Source organism: Hyla sarda, chromosome 5, assembly GCF_029499605.1.
Source record: "Hyla sarda isolate aHylSar1 chromosome 5, aHylSar1.hap1, whole genome shotgun sequence".
Lineage (NCBI taxonomy): Eukaryota > Metazoa > Chordata > Amphibia > Anura > Hylidae > Hyla > Hyla sarda.
Genome location: NC_079193.1, coordinates 143,726,013 through 143,750,437, shown reverse-complemented (window position 1 = coordinate 143,750,437; position 24,425 = coordinate 143,726,013). Strand labels below are relative to the sequence as shown.

General features: G+C 42.2%; 1 protein-coding gene across 3 annotated transcripts in view; it reads right to left on the bottom strand.

Moving 5' to 3' along the window:
* The window catches only part of BMPER (BMP binding endothelial regulator), a 314,190-nt gene that overhangs the window by 161,355 nt on the left and 128,410 nt on the right, over positions 1-24,425 (bottom strand). For all 3 annotated transcript variants that reach the window (XM_056520437.1, XM_056520438.1, XM_056520439.1), the window contains one exon: positions 2,071-2,170. In XM_056520437.1, the coding sequence (XP_056376412.1) occupies positions 2,071-2,170 (100 nt within the window). The remainder of the gene's footprint in view (positions 1-2,070; positions 2,171-24,425) is intronic.

The following is a 24,425-nucleotide window of genomic DNA, read 5'->3' as shown; positions in this document are numbered from 1 at the left end:
TCATTTTACCAGAGCTCACTAAGAGATGTGCTGTGATTGGTCCGTATGGGCAAAAACAAATAGGTGTCAGGCAGATTGATGAATCTCTGCCATAGTCGTCTATGTCCTTACTGTTTGGTGAGTAGTCCACAATATCGACCTAATAATAGATCTACATAAAGATCCTAATAAATTGATTTAAATAGTTTCAGATCACAGGGATTTGAGTTTTATATGAAAACTTTGGTGATGTCTGAGACATTTCATTAAAATGTCACAAGACTGCTGATAAATGTCTAATGCTGAAGACTTCTAAAACAAGCAGAATCTCGGCACCAGGTCTAAGCTGTCATCCAAATTAATAACTAGCCTATATTCATAGGGTCACAATATGCATGCAATGGTTGATGGTCAAACACTTGCTGACCGACTGTTATCCTCAAAGAAAACATATGTTTATTTAATGGGCAAAAAGGCACACAGGCCGCAACCACTAAGCAGCAATAGTAATTAATCTATAGTTTCAGGCTTAAAATATACATACAAAGGTTGATAGTCAAAGGCTTGTTCCGCTACCGCTATCTCCCCTGTCCTCGAAGAGAGTGGATGTTTATTCAGTAGGGAAAAGGCAGACAGGCCACAGCCAGACACCTCTGACAGTGGTGTGTCTACTGGCCCAAGAGCCGTGACTATAGACTTCCTTCCCTGCCTCTTCCCCTATCTCTGTCTTTTAGAACATGATATTTAACACATTTTATGTTGCAAAGTTGTATGTAGTCTTAGTTTGTAGTTAGTATGTGTCTTAAGCATTAAATAAGATCAAAAAGCCATTTATTCCTCTAATACAGTCGCTTTGCTTCTCTTATGTTTAACTTGAAAAGAATTCTAAAACTTTCCAGAATGCAATTATGTGTCAATATTAAGCTCTATTTGTATTACTTAACATCTTGTAAATGACAAACCAAACACACAGACATGAGAGAAATGTTCATAAACATACAGTAAATATTATAACTGTTTACATGGATCATATCACACGGGAATGATTTATTCTTTTTGGCACCAGTGTTGACATTGACTCCCAGACAGTAATGTTCATTGATGTTAGTGCAGACGTTAGCTTTTGCCTACTAGCAGTGTTGTACTGTATCAAGAGTTTTTAAAAATCTACTTTGAAAGATAACTTTGTTCTGGCCAGCCCTTCATACGCAATGCTGATCAAATAAGACAATCATTATACATAATGTCTACAAATTCCAGATAAATGCCTCATTGTGTTACATATGGCCTCCTAAAAATGTTCATCATATATGCAGATAGTTATTTGTTTCCTGTTGTTTATATAGAGTAAAAACATTCCACAATGCGGTTCAGACCATTATTCAATAGTCCTGGATCCTAATCTGCTTTTCTCTATTTCAAACATACTAGGGCCAGTTAGAATATTGCAGGGAAAAATGCATGCAAACACAGGGAGATCATAGAGATACCATACAGATGTTGCCCATAATTTCTAAAAGTCAACAAACTCTTCAAGACTCATTGAACCTAGAGTGAAGAGTCTTTCACAAACAGTGGCTCTCAATGAAGACATACTGTACATGTACAGTTGTGTCCTTCCTTACCTCTTCTCTTGGGTTAAGATATCATAAAATGAGTGGCACAGCTTTGAAAAAAAACATGATTTTGTGTCACTCTGTCTGAAAAATTGTGAAAGGTTGGAGTCCATGAAAAAATTTGCAGAAAGATAAGGTTGGATACATCTATATAATACCCCCTACAGTAAATTTATTGCTGAGGCTACACCCCATCAGGGCTTATCTTCTTGAGACAGACTATTAAATACTTCATGTTGGTAACTGTGACATTTACAGGACTTTGATGAAAATGTTAGTTTTCTTAAAGGTTATAAATAGTTTAAGATAACTCTGCCCCATGTCATAAGACCCAGCACTGACAATTAAATGAATAGTTGTTGGACACATAAGCACACCCAAAATGATCTATGTCTCTCGAGGAGCTAATTTTGGCACTACTTAAGGTTGGTAGCTCCATCTGGATATTTAAACAAAGAAAAATATATTCACTCACCTATGCATTTGGGGCAACACTGTCCAGTAGGAATATGACTGAGATGCTGGGGGCATGACAGAATTGGGCAGACTTCTTTAATGCACTGTGTCCTGCCTCCCTAAAGGAAAATAGTTGAGGTTAGAAAAAGAAAGACTGAAAGTCTATCCTAGAAACAAAGCTATGTGTAAAAATCCATAGTATGGTTTCTCTCTTTAAAACATATATGATTAAAGTAGTTCCTTGGTTTCATGTATATAAAGTTTATTTAAACTATATAAAATACAGTAAATATTATAATTAATACTATTACCATTAATCTGGAATTTTTTCATGAAGTTTTGCATTACAGAGGGTTACAGTCTAGGAGTCTCAGTCAACATACTGCGGAACACTATAATGTTTAATTCTGTAGTAACATAAAAATTGTACTGTATATTGGTTGAAAAGATTTTAGGGTTAAGGATTTTATATTTTTAGAATGTGGAAAATTAAATAATTAACAGATCAACATTTGTGAAGTCTATTAAAAAAACCTGAATCATCAATACCCTGGTACATTTACACTGGCCTAACCACTTGTCTATTTATGTTTGCGTGTTTGCGTATTTGCAGCTTGCATTAAAAAATTATAATTTTTAAATGTAAGTTTGCACGTTGGAAAGTATTGCTTACTTCATGCTGGTCACAGGATAAACTTAAGATAGCTTAAGTGGGGGGGGGGGTCCTAGTTATATCAATGTGCATCCTGAAACAGTAATGCCCATATACATGTGGCTGTATCTCTTACTGCAGCCCTGATGATTTGAATTACCAAGCAATATTAAGTCCCTATAAACTCTTTTAAAGACTATAGGCTGTCTATATTTCAGACTGTCTTTGTAATTTTGCATGTCATTGGTGGGAACAGCTAATCAGACACACTACAAAAAAACTTAAATAAGCACCTATTATGATATCTTTTCTTTATCATATTACCATTATTTATGTTAGTTTTTATTGTAAAGGCACAACATACAAATGTATACGTGTATACAGTACACTGATCAGTCATAACATTAAAACCACCAGCCTAATATTTGTAGGTCCCGTTTGTGCCACCAAAACAGCATTGACCCATTGAGGTATAAACTCTACAAGACTTCTGCAGGTGTCCTGTGATGTCAGGCACTAAAACGTTAGCAGCACATCTCATAGAAGTTCAACTGACTTATAAAACTGGGAAATTTGAGGTCAATCGAAACCTTGTGTTATTCCTCAAAACACTTCTTGACAATGTTGTGTAGTAGGGAACATGTTTCTGGTAAAATAGACCACTGCCAATAGGGAGTATCATAAAAGAATGTGCTTGGTTTGTAATAAAGTTTAGGTATCTAGTGCAAGTCAAAGTAACTTTCACATGAATTCCATGATCCAAGATTTCCCAGCAGAACATTGCCCAGAGCATTCTGCTGCCTCCACTGCATTGCCACTTTCCCATAAGGCATCTGGTACAATTTATTCCCTTTATGCTTGCCCTTCTTGAAGGGTTATCCAGTGAAAGATAACATATCCCTATTCAAAGTATAGGGTATAAGTGTCTGATCATGAGGGGTCTACATGCTGGAATCCTTTGTGATCTCCTTCATCACTCGTCCGGGATCCCCAGCAGACAGTGCTGCCTTCTCCTGTGTGAGCGGTACACGCACATACAGCAGAATGCGTCTACTCTGTGTGAGCCGCATATGTAGCTCACATAGAGGAGACATGTACTCCACCTCCACGCAGTGCAGGCGCCGATGACGTCACTCATCGATGACTGCGCTGTTGTGGGGAGAAGACGCGGGTTCCTGCTGCTGAGGAGATCACTGCGGGATATCAGGTGAGCATCCTTTTTTTTTTTTAACCATTCAAGGGGTGGGGGCTTAACTTCTGCCTATACCTATTCGGAAAGGGGGGGTGGAGATTAACTCCAGCCTATACCTATGGGGAAGGGAGGGGTTAACTGCTGCCTATACCAATGGAGAAAGGGGGGGGTAACTCCGTTACTATACCTACAGGGGAGGGGGTTAACTCTGCTGCCTATACCTACAGGGAAAGGGGGGCTACCTAACTTTATACCTGGATGCCTAACTACTTACCTACATACATGGCTACATAATTATGTACATACCTGGCCTTCATACATAGCTGTCTAACTACCTAGCTAGCCCCCTACCTACCTACTTGGCTAGTAACCTACCTACATATCTGGCTTCCTGATCTACCTACCTAGTTACCGATTTACCTGGCTACTTACCTACCTGCCCTTTTATTGTGCAGGACACCAAGGAGGGCATTATTACGGTTTGTGGGCCTATAGATGGGCAGATTTTGTAGAGGAGGGGAGGACACTGAAAAAATGTAAAGTCTGACATGTTTTTCCTGCAGATGTTAAGAGATCGACATGACGGTCTGATCCAGACGGAGAAGAAAATGAGAGAGGAAGCCGCTGATCAGAAAATAAGTGAGTCCCAAAATGTAACTAGAATCACTTATATGGTATACAGATCCGGTGTACAGATGATATCTACTACCATATGGTGCTGTATATAATCACTTATATTGTATACAGTTCTCTGTACAGCTGGTATCTACCGCTATATGGTCCTATATATATCACTTATATAGTATACAGATCCTGTATAGTACAGTACAGTACAGTATGGCGGTATTATCCAGTTATTGTGTGGTGGTATATATTTACTTTTTGTATACCAGTATTATTGGTCATGGAAATTTACCTACGTTAAAGTGTTTCTTACATAAACATTTTTTAGTTTATTGTGTATGGAATTTGGGAGGAATAGGGGTATGGCAGGCGATTGATGAGCTGCAGAGCCGTGCAGGGGGCCCTTGCCTTTTTTAGTCTGGGGCCCGAGTATTGTCAGTCCGCCCCTGTTGAGAGGCGTACATGTTGCAGACGGCACGCGCTCCATTCATTCTCTATGGGAGCGCCGATGAGACCCGAGTGCTGTACCTAAATGAATGGAGCGCATGCTGTCTACAGCAGTCCCATTAAGGAGATCATGGGGGGGACCACAATCAGACACTTAGAATACACAATAATTTGTCTTTCACTAGATAACCCTTCACTGGATTACCCTGATTTAAAATTTATGCTGCCCAAATTGAGATGAAATATTAACAGGCTCTCCCTCAATACTGACAACTAAGTTCTATATAGGGAGATACTTATCAATTAAGCTGAGCCAGTTGGGAAGACCACCACCCAGGTAACCAGGTTCAGTTGTAAACTAAGTTTTCTTTATAAAACACAGCAATGTTTTAGAATTAAGGTCCCCATATACTTTAATAAAAAGTTGGCTGACCATCCCCCAACCCCCCCCCCCCCCCCCCCCCCAAGTGAATGTGGGCCTCCTTATTCTCCCCAGAGAAATAAGCAACCAGAATTGCTGCCTGGCTAACAGCATCTAATCCCTCCTCTCTTCTTAAGAACCTCTGAATATTCGCTCATGTGTATGAGCAGAGTGGGAGAGATAGCTGTCAGCTAAAGGTCACTCACCGACAGCTATTGAAGGTGTATTGTCACCATAAAACATACTTACTACTAATAAAGTACCTGTTGGGATTTCATTCTACTCATGATTCTGGCAGCATAGATCTACTGACAAACTACCTTTAAAAGTTAAATGCCCTTGCAGAAATGGTAAGAAACTGTAGTCTGACAAGAACATCAGATTATTGAATAGTTTTGAATCAGTTGTTCTAGAAAGTACGACAAAAGACACAAGGGATAGCTGCTTGAAATCAACTTTTCAACCATTTCTTGTGTGCTGAAATAGAGTGAAGTTTAATGACATTTTACACTACAGCAGTGTGTGGTATGACATCATAAAGTATTCCATATTGACTTGTATGTTAACAAAAGTCAAGTAACCGGTCTAGAATGGATAATGAGAAACATATGAGAGCTTTCTAATGTCACTAATTTAGAAGAGCTTGAACCTCTACCAAGGGTAGCAGTATTTCCACGACTACCTAAATGTAATACATGAAGTCTCGGCAAAAGCCCTCATAAAGCTGTCGTGAATGAACATTGAACTTTCAATGAAATTGTGAAAAATGAGGTGTGAAAGTTGAAAGCAAAGTTGAGAAAGACCAGATGTTGATGAAACTAAGAGTTAATAATCGGAACCCCCAGTCATTAGAAGTTCTCTTAGAAGAGCAAGCTCTCATCTAAATGAACACACTGTCTGTTTTGTATTGCTTTAGAAAGCATTTCTTATTGTAAATTCTAGTGCTGTTAATGGGTTACGAAAGATATCTTCTGGAGATAAGTTACATCTGTGAGGGCTGACCATGGCTGACCTGAAACAAATTACGATGACACCTATACGCTTTATCACAATAAACACTTGCCCTATTGGGACAAGCCTAGTCTAAATAAGACTCACTCTTGTTTATGACTCTGGGAATGCTATGTTCTCTATAAACACGATAGGTTTAAAAGAGGAGGAAGGGCCAGGCAGAGTCTCCATTCAGTCTATGAATAAATAAACTCAGTCAAGGCCATGAGAAACAACACTTTTGTCATGCACACTTCCATATGAATTATGAATAGCTACAATGTATTACAACTATGAGGTAATGGCTCTGCGTTTAGATGGATTGTAGTCTCTTGCCTTGTTTGTTAGTACAAGATTAAGCTTCTTTTCAGAATTTGTAAAACACAGAAAAACTGCCTTGATATGATCATGTAGAACTGAAGGATCTGTAAAGCTCTTAAGGCCATACAATACATCAATGTCGAGATTAACAACAAAGGGTTCATTCAATAAAGAGACACTATGGACAGCAACGACAATGGGGGAATTTACTAAGACCGACATTTCACACGTGTAAGTTTGCAGTGGATTTATCAAGAATCACATGCCTCTTAATAAATCCAGGTGCTTCTGAGGCTGACGGTGACTAGATTTCCAGTGCAAGCAGGTGAAAATTGTAGTCAATTTGGCATGCAGGGAAGTGACACCCTCTTTACATGAAACCATTCCCCTATCTGTGGCAAGCCCTCCCCACTTGGTAAGCATATAGGAGATCAGTTAAAAGATGCAAAACTTTGCATAAATAAAAACTTTTTACTGATTTGCACCAGGCACATAGTTGAGTCAATTTCCACCCCAATGTTTTAACTATCTTGTAAATAAAACATGTTTTCCTACTGTTCGTTATATGTTTACAGATTTCCCATTGTTATGGGTCACATAGGCGTTTAAAAAAAGACATATGTCCATCAAGTTCAATATTTTGCTACTTCCAAACCCCTGTTGATTCAGAGGAAGGAGCAGACCATGCTTGAATGAAATATATCAATAGACATAATTCTTCCTGATCCTTAATGGCAATAGGACAGGCTCCGGGGTTAACAGTGTACATTACTGCTAACTATGTATGTTTTTTTCTTAATTTTCAATTTCTACAAATCTCGGTCTCATAAATATATGAAACATACTTACAAACAAGTAAGGTGCCTACAATGTGTGCCTGTCTTGATGATGTAACATAAAGTTTGTTACTTGGGATAGACAAGTAACAGGGGCTTGGTTGCCTATTTAATGTTGAATAAAAAAAAGATAAATACTATGTATTTTGTGAAAACATGTCATATTGTCAAACCTTAACACTCAGTATGTGAGAATTCATAATAACATATTAATGTTTATTCTGGATGCATTATCCTACTTGTGTAGGTAGATACATCAATATTCTTATACCAGTAACAATTAAAGGGTATCAAAGGGAAATAAACATTTTTCAAAGGGATCTAAAAAATAAAAAAAAACAATGCTTACTCATCTGCTTAGTTCCCTGCTACTGCCATTCTGACAATGTACCACTGCTCACTGCTTCATGGTGACATGTCAATATGCAGGAAATGTCTACTCAGTCAATCATTATTACCAGTGCAGCCAGTGATTAGTTTAGTAGGCATTTCCTGTGTGTCCATTTATCACCAAGAAAGCAGTGAGTAGTGGAGACCTGAACAACATCTTAATTGGAATCGGTGATCAATGTAACCGCATTAACCTGTTGGTACAGGCTTGTAGTGCGGGAGAAACTGATGATAACGAAACTTACATATCTCCAATCCGTAGTCCCGCCATTTACTTATTATTTAACATTATGAAATGTTGAAGCAACATTTTTACCACAATTTAGCAATATAATTTTTTCACATTTTTTAAATAGTTTTGGAAATATTTAAAAAAATGTTGTACTTATCACAAAATATGAAAAATGTAATAATAACTTGTCATATCTCCCACTGTTGACCAGCAGAGGGAGCTAACATGAGGAATCTGGTGAAAGCAAGCAACTTGTCTGGCTGCTGAATCGTTTTCTCAATTCCACTGTCACCATTTTGTTGGTGTCTGAAGAGTGGTAAAGAACTGACTAGATGTCTCTTGATAGGTCACTGCTCCTCAGGGACTTCAAGAAAATGGTGCTAGCTCCCCCTTTAATTTCACCTAGCCTGTGCAGTAAGTAGCCCACGCTTTGCTATGATACACTCTCGGTCTTAACTTTCTCATGCCCTGTGCCTGCCATAAAGCAACTGTGTAGGTGTTGTGAAGTGACACACCACAAAGAGGCTACAGCAATGGCAGCCCCCTCAGTACACACTTTATTAATAAATAACATTAAAACTACATTGTCCTAAAACTTAATATATAAATGAAATGCTTTATCTTGATAGAATAATGTTATCTATGAACAAATTAAAATGGTGACACATCCCCTTTAAGACCGTTTTTCTCCCCGCTTACGTTCCATAAAAATCACAACAGCCCACCAGATATATGCTCTAACATATTAGAAGCAATTTGTTTGGCTTGAGCAACACTTGGCAAAGATTTGCTTCCAATTGTTCATGCAAGACTTGAAAAATCCAAAATACGCCAGTCTGAAATGTTATCCCGACCTCAAATATATCACAAGGTATTGACTGTCAGAAGCCAATATCATAATCAGGAATAATTCCTGTTGTCTCGTAGCTCCACAGTCCGTAACAGACAAGCATTCTAGTCTTTTCATTGAGAAGAGGAGCAGGTGGTAACAAACCTATAAATTAGCCAATTCTCGCTGTAAACAGGTTCAGTCCTACGGTGAGAATTTTAATTTCTACCATTTCAGGAATGTTATGACAGCTTTATGTATTTTAGAACATAACTGACATAACTTTAATTTTATGAGATGTGCTGGATTCTGTCCATGTGAAACAGTGGTGTTAATGGACATGGGCTTTCAGAGTAAAGGTTTTTAGTTTTATAGCTAAAATAAAAACCCATAACAAGTGTCATAGATTCTTTATTAACCCTCCTAACTCTGTGATGTACATTTATGTCATAGATGGGTTTATCGTACAGTGCTATGCATTTCCAGCATAATGATGGTCCGGCCTCCGAGGATTCCCTCTGAATCTGATTTCCCCCTGATATGCATTGCTATGACAGCCTAACAGTGGTCTAACAGGTCTAAGGCTAGGTATCCACACAGGCTTTTTTCTGGTGTCTTTGGGAAAACTGCCACTGCAGTTATTGAGCCAAAATCAGACGTGGATCCAGTAGGAAGGAGAAATATAAATCCTTCCTTAATATTTACAAATCCTTTTGAATACACCTCTGGCTTTGGCTCAAAAACTGCAATGGCATTTAAAAAAAAAAAAAAACCTGTGTGGAAACCTAACAGCCTAAAACGTTTAGAATTTTTTTTTAACAAAAAAGTTGATCCATAATTTTAGTTTTTGGTCATTTCAGCTCCCAAAGAATAAATACAAAATTAATCAAAAAGTCACATGCACCCTGAAAGTGTTCATTTATTTTACATAAATGTGGTGCAGTTTTTAAAATGGGGTAATATATATAGGACTTTCATACAGGCCCCTCAAAGCCAAATCATATTTAAACTGGCCCTTTAAATGGGTATTCTTGCATTTTTTTTTCTAAAAATCTGCTTAGCCTGGTGAAAAGACGTTAAAAACACATATACCGTATTTATCGACGTATAACACGCACTGGCGTATAACACGCACCCCCATTTTAACAGGGAAATTGGATTAAATGCCACATCATCCCCCCAACTTTGATTTCTTCTGCACCTCAGTTTGGTCCCGTCACCTCCAGTGCGACATTATTCCTTCCCTTTTATCAGTCTCTGTGCCACACTTACCCCTCTCATCGCCACCCCCCATGTCTAATCATCCCCCCATGTCTCATCATTTCCCCCTGTCATATACCACCACTAGCCATACAGACATTAAGCCTTTAGTGCCTCCCCCACCATCATTTCCCCGTCTCATCATCCCCCACCCTGTCTCATCATGCCCCATCATTCCCCCGCCCCTCATCATTTCCCCCTATCTCATCATCCCCCCATCATGTTACTCCTATGCTATTCTTCCCCTCCCTCATCATTCCCCCTTTTCCCTGCTTTTCATCGTTTTTTTTTTAATTTTCCTTACCTGGCTGCGCTTTGGCAGGCCAGGTCAGGCAGCCCATCTTGTGGGCTGCGGTCAGTGAAGCAAATGAATGACGTCCTCTCCCGGCTCCTCTGCGCGGCATCAGGGATGTCACTTTTCATTTCCTGCAGCCATTGATAGTCAGAGTTCGGAGTGCGGCGACTGCAGGAAATGAAAAGTGACGTCTCTGATGCCGCACAGAGAAGCCGGCAGAGGACATCACTCACCTGCTTCCCTGACCACAGCCCACAAGACCCCTCCGCCTGACCTGGCCTGCCGAAGTGCAGCCAGGTAAGGAAAATAAGAAAAAAACTATGAAAAGCAGGGAAAAGGGGGAATGATGAGGGAGGGGGAGGTAAGAAAAATTAAAAGCAGAGCGGGGAGGAGACGCCGCTGGTCACTGATTTAAAGTGACCACGGCCGTGCTGCTAATACTTAACAAGCAGCCGCTGCTGCGGCCACTTTAAATCAGTGACCAGAAGATATATATTGGCGTGCAACACGCAGGCAGGCTTTTTGCCTTAAATTTAAGCTTTAAAAGTGCGTGTTATATGCCGATAAATACGGTACTTACCTTACTCGTTCCCGTTGCACAGGGCTTCTTGTCCCAGATTTATCATTCTGTCTGAGCTTAAATGAGCCCTGCCAGATACAAAAACTTTTCATATGTTGTAAAGCATGCAAAACCAATAGGTTTTGCAATTGCTTTCATTAGAAAATTTTCAGTACTTCATACTGAAAAAGCCAGTCAAACAACAGCCCCCCTGCCTGCTTGGACACATACTAGTCCTGCTGTGTCCATGCATCATGGACACACCCTGATTGACAGCTGTGAAAGCAGGGCTTACAGCTAAGGAAAAACCCTCCCTCTGTCAGCTTGTGTCCAGCTACTGTCAGTGAGGACAAGCTGGGAGTTGTAGTTTTGCCAATGTTAATGGAGATATGAGCAGACCTGCACAGTGAAATCATGCCCCCTCTTTTTGAGAGGAATTCAGACTAGTGAGCTAAATTAAAAGTGTAATAAAAAAATAAATAAAGGTGCTAGACACATACAAATTAGATGTACATGTCCAGGATTAGGTACTGAGTGATGAATTAAAAAAAAACAATAAAAAATTGTTGGATCTGACGGGTACGCTTTAAGATTGGAGTCATTTGATCATAGCAAAGAATCATAGCTTAGCTTTTTATTTGAGCTCTTAGCTCATTAAGATATGAAAGCTGAGCTGTAATTGGTTTTTATGGGCAAACAACACCAGTCCTTGTCTCAAATCTAAATATATAAAACTCAATGGGGTTTATTTACTAAGAGTGGAGTGTAGTTTTCTTTGTGGGGTTTAATTTCTGACAGGTATTTTCCAAGGTATTTAATAAGGTTTCCCTACATTTTGCCCTTTTTCCTATGTTTTGCTTTTTTTTACACCTGTTCTGGTCTGTAGGGTTTTCATCAGCTCGAATCCACCACATTTTCTGTGGAAACCTTAGTAAATATGTTGGGATTTTTCAAAACTGTTGGGGACACACCCCTTTTGTCAGGACCAGCTCACTTTCTCCGGTGACCACTCCCCATTTTCAGGTTTTCTTGTGAAATGGAGGGTTTTGTTTTTTTGGTCCCAAAATTGGGTCGCAAGTCCCACAATTTGGGCACAAAACCCGAGAAAAATGAGTCAGAATCACGTTGGTAAATAAACCCCAATGTGTGTGTGTACATACACACACACATTGGGCTTTATTTATTAACGTATGTGTGTACGTTCCAGCATCAGGTCCAAATGGCTAAAGATATTAACATGAAACTTGGCACACATGTTACTAATTTGTCAACAACAAACTTAGGATAGGTAATTTAAGCCTTACTCACCCCCATTTGCCAGGGGCGGGGTTTATGTTTAAAGTCCCATACAAGTCTGGGGGAAATATATGTTACTGCATAACTTCCAAACGGCTGGAGATATTTCGATAATACTTGGTCACATGTTATTTATATGTCCACTTAAAATATAGGATAGTTAATTTAACCCTTAACCCCCCCATTTGTGAGGGTTGGGGTTTTTGTTTAAAGTCCCATGCAAATCTATGGGAAATGTATGTTCCCACATTACTTCCGTACGGCTGGAGATATTTCAATAATACCTGGTACACATATTACTTATATGTCAAATAAAGATATATGATAGTTAAATTCACCATTACCTATACCCTTATATAAAAGATGGGTTTTTGTTTCAAGTCCCATGCAAGTATAGGGGACTTCCAGTACCTTACTCCACAAGTTCCGCTCTGTGTCTCCTGGTGAATGTGTAAGTCCGGCTTGCAAGCCACACCCCATATCCCAAAGGCACACCCACTGTTTAAGCCACACCCCTTTTATTATCTACCCTTTTTGTGCATTGGTCTGGCTTGCAAATCACGCCCAGTCCCACAAAGCCATGTCCCCTTATATTTTCAGCTTACAATATCTTCATCACAAATCAGTCCCACCTGAGGACAGGATATGAGGATGGGACATAAGGAGGGGATATGAGGACAGTATATGAGGATGGGATATGAGGACGTGGTATGAAGTCGGATTAAGAGGATGGGATATGTGGACTGGATATGAGGATGGGGTATGAGGACGGGATATGAGGTCAAGATAGGAGGACGGATAGGAGGACGTGATGTGGGGACGGGATATGAGGACGGGATATGAGGATGAGATATGAGGATGCCGGGTACTCAGCTAGTCTAAATATATAAAACTCAAAGTGTGTGTGTATGTATGTGTGTGTGTGTGTGTATTTATGTGTGTATGTTCCAGCATCACGTCCAAACGGCTAAAGATATTAACATGAAACTTGGCACACATGTTACTTTTATGTCAACAACAAACATAGGATAGGTAATTTAACCCTTACTCACCCCCATTTGCCAGGGTCAGGGTTTTTGTTTAAAGTCCCATACAAGTCTATGGGAAGTATACGTAACTGCATAACTTCCAAACGGCAGGAGATATTTCCACTTAAAATATAGCAACATAAAATATTCCATTTAAAATATAGGATAGTTAATTTAACCCTTAACTACCCCCATTTGTGAGGGTCAGGGTTTTTGTTTAAAGTTCCATGCAAAACTATGGGAATTGTATGTTGCCACATAACTTCTGTACGGCTGGAGATATTTCAATAATACCTGGTACACATATTACTTATATGTCAAATAAAAATATATGATAATTAAATTATGGGGTGTGTCCAACTTGCAAACCACACCCCATCTCACAAAGACACTCCCACTGTTAAGCCACGCCCCTTTTATTATCTACCCTTTTTGTGCATCGGTCTGGCTTGCAAATCAGGCCCAGTCCCACAAATCCACATCCCCTTCTATTTTCAGCTTACAATATCTTCATCACAAATCAGTCCCACCTGAGTACAGGATATGAGGATGGGACATAAGGACTGGATATGAGGTCAAGATATTAGGATGGGATATGAGGTCGAGATAGGATGGGATAGGAGGATAGAATATGAGGACAGGATATGAGGTTGAGATATGAGGACGGCATATGAGGACAGGATATGAGGTTGAGATATGGGGACGGGATATGGGTACGGGATATGGGGTCGGGCTATGAGGTTGGGATATGAGGACGGGATATGAGGTCGGGATATGAGGTCGAGATAGGAGGAGGGGATAGGAGGTCCGGATATGAGGATGGGATATGAGGTTGAGATAGGACGGGATAGGAGGATAGGATATGAGGACGGGATATGAGGACAGGATATGAGGCTGAGAAATGAGGACGGAATATGAGGATGGGATATGAGGACGGGATATTGGCTTGGGCAATGAGGACAGGATATGAGGACGGGATATGAGGTCGGGATATGAGGACGGGATATGAGGTTGAGATAGGAGGACGGGATAGGAGGTCAGGATATGAGAACAGGATATCAAGACGAGATATGAGGTCAAGATAGGAGGTCGGGATAGGAGGTCAGTATGGAGGAAGGGATATGAGGAAGGGATATGAGGAAGGGATATGAGGTTGAGATATGAGGACGGGATATGAGGACAGGATATGAGGTCGGGATATAAGGATGGGATATGAGGTTGGGATATGAGGTTTACATATGAGGACGAGATATGGGGACCATGTATCGGTTTGGCATAAGACAACAATATATGAGGATGGGATATGAAGTCAAAAGCTTCCTACTTTGTTGATTTTCCTCCCCATCAAGGATTAGGAAGGAAAACCGGGCAACGCCAGGTACTCAGCTAGTATACTGATAAACCTGGGCCCTTGTGTTCCTGGCTGAAGCCACTGATTGGCTGAGCGGGCAATAAATGGACTGACCCCAAACACAAAAAGTGTTGTGCACCAGGACAAGCTACAGGAGTATGGTGGCAGGTAAGTGTTTTCCACCCGATTTTTTGAAATAAAAAATTTAATTTGGAATTCCCTATTAAAAATAGGCTTTGGAAATTTTCTTAAAATTTGTGAAATTGCTGTTATAACTATAATTTTTATAACATAAAAAATACCATTATGCTACAAAACATATGGTAAATCATATTTATTTACTAATTTGTATTGGTTTATTATCCACGTCAGAAACAAAGGATTTCTTAAATCCTAAAAAACTTAAAACGTTTTTCAAAATTCCTAAATTAATGATTTTCTTTTTTATGAACACAAAACACTGACCAAAATTTACCAACATAAAGTAGAATGTGTCAGAATCGTCAGAATCATTTACAAAAAGTATCACAAAGCTTTTACCACATAAAGTTATATTGCTTGTGTTACGCCTAGCGCTCCGGGTCCCCGCTCCTCCCCGGAGCGCTCACGGCGTCTTTCTCCCTGCAGCTCCCCGGTCAGTCCCGCTGACCGGGAGCGCTGCACTGTCATGGCCGTCGGGGATGCGATTCGCACAGCGGGACGCGCCCGCTCGCGAATCGCATCCCAGGTCACTTACCCGTCCCGGTCCCCTGCTGTCATGTGCTGGCGCGCGCGGCTCCGCTCTCTAGGGCGCGCGCGCACCAGCTCTCTGAGACTTAAAGGGCCAGTGCACCAATGATTGGTGCCTGGCCCAATTAGCTTAATTGGCTTCCTCCTGCTCCCTGGCTATATCTGATCTCCTCCCATGCACTCCCTTGCCGGATCTTGTTGCCTTGTGCCAGTGAAAGCGTTTAGTGTGTCCAAAGCCTGTGTACCTGAACTTCTGCTACCCATCCTGACTACGAACCTTGCCGCCTGCCCCCGACCTTCTGCTACGTCTGACCTTGCCTCTGCCTAGTCCTTCTGTCCCACGCCTTCTCAGCAGTCAGCGAGGTAGAGCCGTTGCTAGTGGATACGACCTGGTTGCTACTGCCGCAGCAAGACCATCCCACTTTGCGGCGGGCTCTGGTGAACACCAGTAGCCTCTTAGAACCGGTCCACTAGCACGGTCCACGCCAATCCCTCGCTGACACAGAGGATCCACTACCTGGTAGCCGAATCGTGACAGTAGATCCGGCCATGGATCCCGCTGAGGTGCCGCTGCCAAGTCTCGCTGACCTTACCACGGTGGTCGCTCAGCAATCGCAGCAAATTGCCCAACAAGGACAGCAGCTGTCGCAGTTGACCGCCACGTTACAGCAACTTCTGCCTCTGCTACAGCAGCAACCATCTCCTCCGCCAGCTCCTGCACCTCCTCCGCAGCGAGTGGCCGCTCCTAGCCTCCGCTTGTCCCTGCCGGACAAATTTGATGGGGACTCTAAACTCTGCCGTGGATTTTTGTCTCAGTGTTCCCTGCATATGGAGATGTTGTCGGACTTGTTTCCTTCAGAACGGTCTAAGGTGGCGTTCGTAGTAAGCCTTCTCTCAGGAAAGGCCTTGTCTTGGGCCACACCGCTCTGGGACCGCAATGATCCTGCCACAGCCACAGTCCAGGCCTTCTTCGCTGAACTCCGGAGTGTCTTCGAGGAGCCAGCCCGAGCTTCTTCTGCCGAGACTGCCCTGTTGAACCTGGTCCAGGGTGATTCTTCAGTGGGCGAGTACGCCATCCAATTTCGTACTCTTGCTTCCGATTTATCATGGAATAACGAGGCTCTCTGCGCGACCTTTAAAAAAGGCCTATCCAGTCGCATCAAGGATGTGCTGGCCGCACGAGAGATTCCTGCCAACCTGCAAGAACTCATCCATTTGGCTACCCGCATTGACATGCGTTTTTCTGAGCGACACCAAGAGCTCCGCCAGGAAAAAGACTTAGATCTCTGGGCACCTCTCCCACAGTATCCGTTGCAATCTACGCCTGGGCCTCCCGCCGAGGAGGCCATGCAAGTGGATAGGTCTCGCCTGACCCAGGAAGAGAGGAATCGCCGTAGGGAAGAAAATCTCTGTCTTTACTGTGCCAGTGCCGAGCATTTCTTGGTGGATTGCCCTATCCGTCCTCCACGCACGCACCCAGCTCACGTCGGTGTGGCGTCTCTTGGTTCCAAGTCTGCTCCTCCACGTCTCACGGTGCCCGTGCGGATTTCTTCTTCAGCCAACTCCTCCTTCTCAGCCGTGGCCTGCTTGTACTCTGGTGCCTCTGGGAATTTTATTTTGGAGTCCTTTGTTAATAAATTCCGCATCCCGGTGACCCGTCTCGTCAAGCCGCTCTACATTTCCGCGGTCAACGGAGCCAGATTGGATTGCACCGTGCATTACCGCACAGAACCCCTCCTGATGTCTATCGGACCCCACCACGAAAGGATTGAGTTCTTCATTCTCCCCAACTGTACCTCTGAGGTCCTCCTCGGTCTGCCATGGCTCCGGCTTCATTCCCCCACCCTTGATTGGACCACCGGGGAGATCAAGAACTGGGACTCTGCCTGCCACAGGAAGTGCCTCTCCCCCCCTCCCAGTCCCATCAGGCAAGCCTCTGTGTCCCCTCATGGCTCCCGTCCTTGTGTCTCCCTGCCCCGTGCCAAGCTTCACCCTCTGCCCTCCCTCCCCATTCCTACTCCTGCTGTACTGCCTGCCATTGAGGAAACCATCCATTCCTTCCCGGTGTCCTCATCCCAGGGGAGGCAGTCACCGGACAAAAAAAGGGGGAGACCTAAGGGGGGGGGTACTGTTACGCCTAGCGCTCCGGGTCCCCGCTCCTCCCCGGAGCGCTCACGGCGTCTTTCTCCCTGCAGCTCCCCGGTCAGTCCCGCTGACCGGGAGCGCTGCACTGTCATGGCCGTCGGGGATGCGATTCGCACAGCGGGACGCGCCCGCTCGCGAATCGCATCCCAGGTCACTTACCCGTCCCGGTCCCCTGCTGTCATGTGCTGGCGCGCGCGGCTCCGCTCTCTAGGGCGCGCGCGCGCCAGCTCTCTGAGACTTAAAGGGCCAGTGCACCAATGATTGGTGCCTGGCCCAATTAGCTTAATTGGCTTCCTCCTGCTCCCTGGCTATATCTGATCTCCTCCCATGCACTCCCTTGCCGGATCTTGTTGCCTTGTGCCAGTGAAAGCGTTTAGTGTGTCCAAAGCCTGTGTACCTGAACTTCTGCTATCCATCCTGACTACGAATCTTGCCGCCTGCCCCCGACCTTCTGCTACGTCTGACCTTGCCTCTGCCTAGTCCTTCTGTCCCACGCCTTCTCAGCAGTCAGCGAGGTAGAGCCGTTGCTAGTGGATACGACCTGGTTGCTACTGCCGCAGCAAGACCATCCCGCTTTGCGGCGGGCTCTGGTGAACACCAGTAGCCTCTTAGAACCGGTCCACTAGCACGGTCCACGCCAATCCCTCGCTGACACAGAGGATCCACTACCTGGTAGCCGAATCGTGACAGCTTGATTTTCTAAAAAATGAGGCTGCATCCTGAGGTCTAAAACAAACAGTATCCTTTTTACTTTTTAAATACATTTAAAGAAGTATAATAGAGTCTTTATATACATATATTGGACTGGAGGCAGCAAGATTTTATTTAAGACCAACGGTTGGGAACCCCAAATTTCCAATAGTTTTATATATGGGCACTATACATACGCATTCTGGAGGAGAATTTGCCCCTTTTTTGAAGCCTGGAGTACTTTGTAGTGAGAGTTGACCTGCTTATCTTGAGTAAAGCATATAAGGAGGTTCTAGTATATTTCATATGAATGTAATGTTTATGGGCTGCCCATGTATATGGATATCTAATAAAATGCTTGGTGTGTCAAGCAAATCTGCATTTTTTTCTAACACTTTACATATAGTACCTGGTTTAAATCCTACTGGTAAAGAAGAAAACTTTTTTGTGTGGATTAAAGGAGTACTGCAGCCATAGACACGTATTCCCTATCCACAGGATAGGGGATAAGTGTCTGATCGTGGGGGGTCCAGCCACTGGGATCACCGTGATCTCCCGTATGGGTACCCGGCATTACCGCGGCTCTGCGCCGCTAATGCACGTGTCTTTGACCTCATGCCCCCTCCATACAGGTCTATGGAAGAGGCGGGGATGCACGAACGCTGCACCTCTGCCTCTCTCATAGAGATACATTGAGGGGGCGTGTCGGCCGCAGCGTCACGCTGTGGCCGACGTGCCTCCTGCATGGGAGAGCCGCAGCAGGGCCAAGGTCCTGTACAGGAGATAGCCTGGGGTCCCAGCGTACAGACCCCCCCCCCCCCCCCCCGTGATCAGACCCATATGCTGCAGATAAGTGATACGTTTTCTAAGGCTGCAGATCTCCTTTGAAGAAAAACTGTCATCAGTCACCAATTCGTTCTCACGCTACCTTCCTCCGTTCTTTTCATTTCAGGTCCGGCTTAGGGCATGAGCGGTCCTTCCTAACATCACTGCTGCTGTTTCTTTGCTAGGACCCACTGAAAGCAAACAGCAGCGGTTACTTTAGGAAGCTCTCCTCGTGCCTCAAGCCAACTTCAAATCGAAAACAACTGAGGAATATAGCGGAAGAACCAGAGCACGGATCGGGGACAAGTAAGTATGATTATCATGAATATCACCCACACTACCTGTACCAGCAGGTTAATGTGGTTAAACTGATGACAGTTTTCCTTTAAGAGCGACTCCAACTCTGATGCACCCAACACATTCTTGGCATTGCATGTATATGGATAGAGTAGTGGAGTTGCTGCAGCATTTGACATTGAATTTCTTTCACTGTTGGGGGAGGAGGGGGGATATCCTATGATCAGTTGTGCAATACCCACAGCAAACAAATCCTTTCATCAAGGTTGTACATACAAAATGTAGGAATACTATTCAAGGATATAAAAAGAAACATAAACCTGTATCTCTGTTAATTATGTCTCCCCCATGTTGGTTCTGTTAAAAAAAACTTTTGATTCAATTAGAAGTGACACCTAAAAATAGCAGATTTTCATAATGACCCATGCTTTTTACAAAGCAATCTATACTAATCTGTATTTGTTTGGCTTCAATAAGTAAAACCTTTGATTGATTTATTTTTTTTTCTTTCATTTTCCACCCTCTTACTCCCAGAAAGATGTTGATTTCATGGCCCAAGCCAAGTATTCTATTTCTTTCCTTAAATTAGTTATAGTCACACACAGGCACATTTATTTTAGGATTTTGTGCTTTTAGGTGGCTCTGTGTTCTGTTTACACAGCAGTGGCGAGACACACATCACCATCATCTGGTGAGAATTATAAAGATTTTACAATATGTGTTTCAAATTAACAGAGGAAAGATAAATGTGCTCCTTTTTCATAGCTTTACAGCTGACTAGTACGAAGCAGACCTAATTCATTGGGCTACTGATGTATTCAGCAACTATAACAGGAATTTCTGCTTTTAAAACTCGCATACACACACGTATCATTGCAAGAAAAGGAAAACTGGAGCTTTGTCACTGAAATTTTTTCCTAAAATATGCCCTTAATTTCTATGGCCGGCTGGTCTGGAGAGTATGATGTCTTCCAGATTAATGAGCTCTCATCTGCAACTCAAAGAAGGGAAATGTTTCATTGGAGAATGTGAAGAGATTAAGTGTTCCAGCGGAAGATTTATTTTTCTGTCCTCTGGCTGGATGTATGCCTGCTATTGTGTTGACTCTCAACATGGAGAGACCTGTATAGTCCAGTGGTAGGTGTGAGACAGAGGTCAGACACACTCTTGTACAGAAGACAGCAAGCAGCTGTACATAACATTAAGTCACCTTGTTTCAGGTGCAGGTCAGTGTGGAATAGTTTCAGCACGGCAATTGGGAAGAATAAGGCTATGTGCACACAATGTATTTTAAAGGGGTACTCCAGCCCTAGACATCTTATCCCCTATCCAAAGGATAGGGGATACGATGTCTGATCGCGGGGGTCTTTCCGCTGGGAACACCCGCAATATAGCATGCGGCATCCACCTGTTACTGCTCCGGAAGCGCTGGAGGGTTTGGGAAGATCATGACGTCACGACTCCGCCCCCGTGTGATGTCACTCCCCGCCCTCCCAATGCAAGTCTATGGGAGGGGGCGTGACGGCAGTCACGCCCCCTCCATAGACTTGCATTGAGGGGGCGGGGCATCACACGGGGGCTGAGTCGTGACGTCACGATCTTCCATTCCCGTGGTCGGGACCCAGACCCTCCAGCACTTCCGGAGCAGTAACATGTGGGTGCCGCATGCTATATTGCGGGGGTCCCCAGCGTCGGGACCCCCGCGATCAGACATCTTATCCCCTATCCTTTGGATAGGGGATAAGATGTCTAGGGGTGGAGTACCCCTTTAAGACTCATTTTGAGCTCTCCATTTTTGAGCCCCCCCCCCAAATAAAGACTAACTTTAAGCAAAAGGAGTCTTAAAATTTCAGATGTTTTTCCTGCGTAATGGAATTTTTTTTTTTATTGATTCTTTTTACATCTGGGCAGCTTTGTATTTATCCATTTCTTCTAGTTGAGAATAATTTCTCCAGACTTTTTTTTATCATTGTTTCAGGCTACAGAAAAGGCTTATATACAATTTTCAAATTAACTGTTTTTGGAGCCATAAATAACCCCAAAAGATAGCCAAATTTTTTTCCAACAAACATTCCAAAACACCACATAAGAAGTCACTCAAAGAATTTTATGGATGTAACTTATTAACTTCAGCTGTAAAATGAACTACATGTGAACAGCCATACCATGGCTGTTTTTTTTCCTTTTTTTAAATCTCAAAATGATTCCCTTTGCCTTAAAGTGTCTATAGGCACCCTTTCTGATATTGTATGTTTAACCCCTTAAGGACACAGCCCATTTTGATTTTAAGGACACAGCCAATTTGATTTATGTGTTTTAGTTTTTTCCTCCTCGCCTTCTAAAATTCATAACTCTTTTATATTTCTATTCCCAAACCCTTATGAGGGCTTGTTTTTTGAGTGAACAGATTTAGTTTGTAATGACATCACTCATTTTACCCTAAAATGTATGGAAAACCCCCAAAAATATTTAGCAAATTTGGGGGGGGGTCGTTTTTCGCACTTTACACTTTGCGGTAAAAATTACATGTTTTCTTTATTATCTGGGTCAATACAATTAAAATGATACGCATGGTTACATACATTTCTACTATTGTACTGCTGTTAAAAAATGTAAAACTTTTTTTTTTTTACAAAATCAGTATGCTTAAAATTGCCCTATTTTGACCACCTCTAACTTACTTATTTTTCTATATTCAGGGATGTGTGAGGTCTCATTTTTTGCACCATGATCTGTAGTTTGCTTGGTACCACATTTGCGTATATGTGACTTTTTGATTGCTTTTTATAAAAAAAAATAGCAGTTTGATGTGACAATAAATCTGACATTTTTGATGTTAACGCTGTTCGCCATACGGGATCATTAACACTATATATTTACAGTTCGGACATTTGGCACGTTGCAAAACCAAACATGTTTATTATCTATCGTTTTATATGCTTTTTTGTATTAATATGGGGAAAAGGGGTGATTTAACACTTTATTGGGGAGGGGCTTTTTCACAATTTTTTTAACTTTTTTTCACTTTTTTTTACATTTATTTTACACTTTTTTAGTCCCCATAGGGGGCTACTTATAGCAATGATTAGATTTCTAATACTGTTCAGTGATATGCATAAGGCATAGCACTGATCAGTATTATCGGCGATCTTGTGCTCTGGTCTGCTGAAAGGCAGATCAGTGCAGAAGACCCCATGAGACGGATGGAGTCTGGTGAGACCATCTTGGCTGATCTAATTCCCAAGGGCGATCAGATCAGCCATTATAAGTTCCTCACTGCCGCAGATGCCGTGATCTGTATTGATCACGGCATCTGAGGGGTTAATGGCAGACATCAGCACGATCGCTGATGTCCGCCATTACCAGCGGAGCCGCCATAACCCGCCAGGAATGAAGCAAGCACATCTCCTGCGCTCGCATCACAGCAGTGCCGTAAATGTACGGCGCTGTGCGCTAAGTGACACTATGCAGTGCTGTACATTTACGGCGCATGTCCTTAAGGGGTTAAAGAATAAGAGTTATTAGAGTATATAAATGGTGTTCAAGTAACTTAAACACAGGACCAGCACTAACATTTGAACCCAGTGACTGATAAAAATATAGGCGCTAGGAATCTTTAAACATGCTCCAGTATGAATGTAGGATATATCCATAAATGTTAATATATGCGCAAAAGGTGTTCCAGTAGTCCCAAACTGCTGATACTGTTAGATACTGTAACTATTAGGACAAGGAGACACATGGTACCTTTCATATATCTATATGTGCTTCCATTATACCGTAAAATGCTTTTCTTCTCTGGTGCCAAGAAAGAGGCCCCTGAAGTGCTGAAGGCACACATACTGTATTGTCATGGACAGTATTAAAAAAAACTTTGTTAAAAATACTGGTTTTACAAAGACAAAACAAAAAGAACAGGACATTCTAGAACAATATAGGGGAATCCCCATAGCTGAGAAACATTAAAGCATCACTGTCATTTCCAAAACCTTTTGACCAGTCATAAGGGCATGTTGACAGATTGAATGGTCAGGGTTTGGCTGCTAAGACCCCTCCCATTGCTGGAATGAACAGGGAAAAAGGTCTATAAAGCCTGTTTATTGCAGCAATACAGCAAAGAGAGAAGCGCTCAGCTGAGTGCTTTTCTCTGCTCATTCTAGTGACTCCTCCTCTGGCCATGGCCTTCTTCTGGCTTTTGGTGCTCGACACATCACAGTTCGTTCAGTTAATCGCTGGCCCCAGCGATGTCCTGTCTCAGAAGGTAATAGGCCGAGCGGCAGTGTGATGTAACAGGCCTGGGCACCAGAAAGGAGCTGGGTCCAGGCCTGTTACAATGCACTGCCATTTAAGGCCAGTTTCTCGTGAGAATAATAGATGGTATATTAAAATATTACATTCACGTGGGACGGGCCTAACCTGGATAGCTATATGTACCAAGGTAACTACAGTGGTAAGATAATGGTGACTCTAAGCTTACAGGATCTGACTATAAACAGCTCTTCAGCTCTAGGCCACCGAAGATAGTGACATTCATCCCATTACTGCTTTAGACCTCCAGGGAAGTGTGATTGGTATGATATAATTCTTTTCCTGTTTTGAGTTGGTGTGTCTTATAATACGGTGCATATTATAGTCCGAAAAATGTGGTATTTTCACAAATTTGATTATAAGTAGACAAAATAGGATAAAGGCTACAAAGAACATTCAGGGAGTAAGTACTAGATTTTTGTTTTAAATATTCATTGTTTCTTTAACAATATTATCCAAGAGAAAAAGTAATGTTGCAGTAAGTATTCATACATTGAGGAATAAAGGGCTATTTATTGGATTTAATACTAAATGTTCATGCTAACATCAACATACTTCCAATACTGTCTCATAAAAGGATCTGTTCTTTTCAATATTATTTTCAATATTGTAAAAACACAAGATTTTTTTTCTAGGATACATCTTTTCATTAGTTCT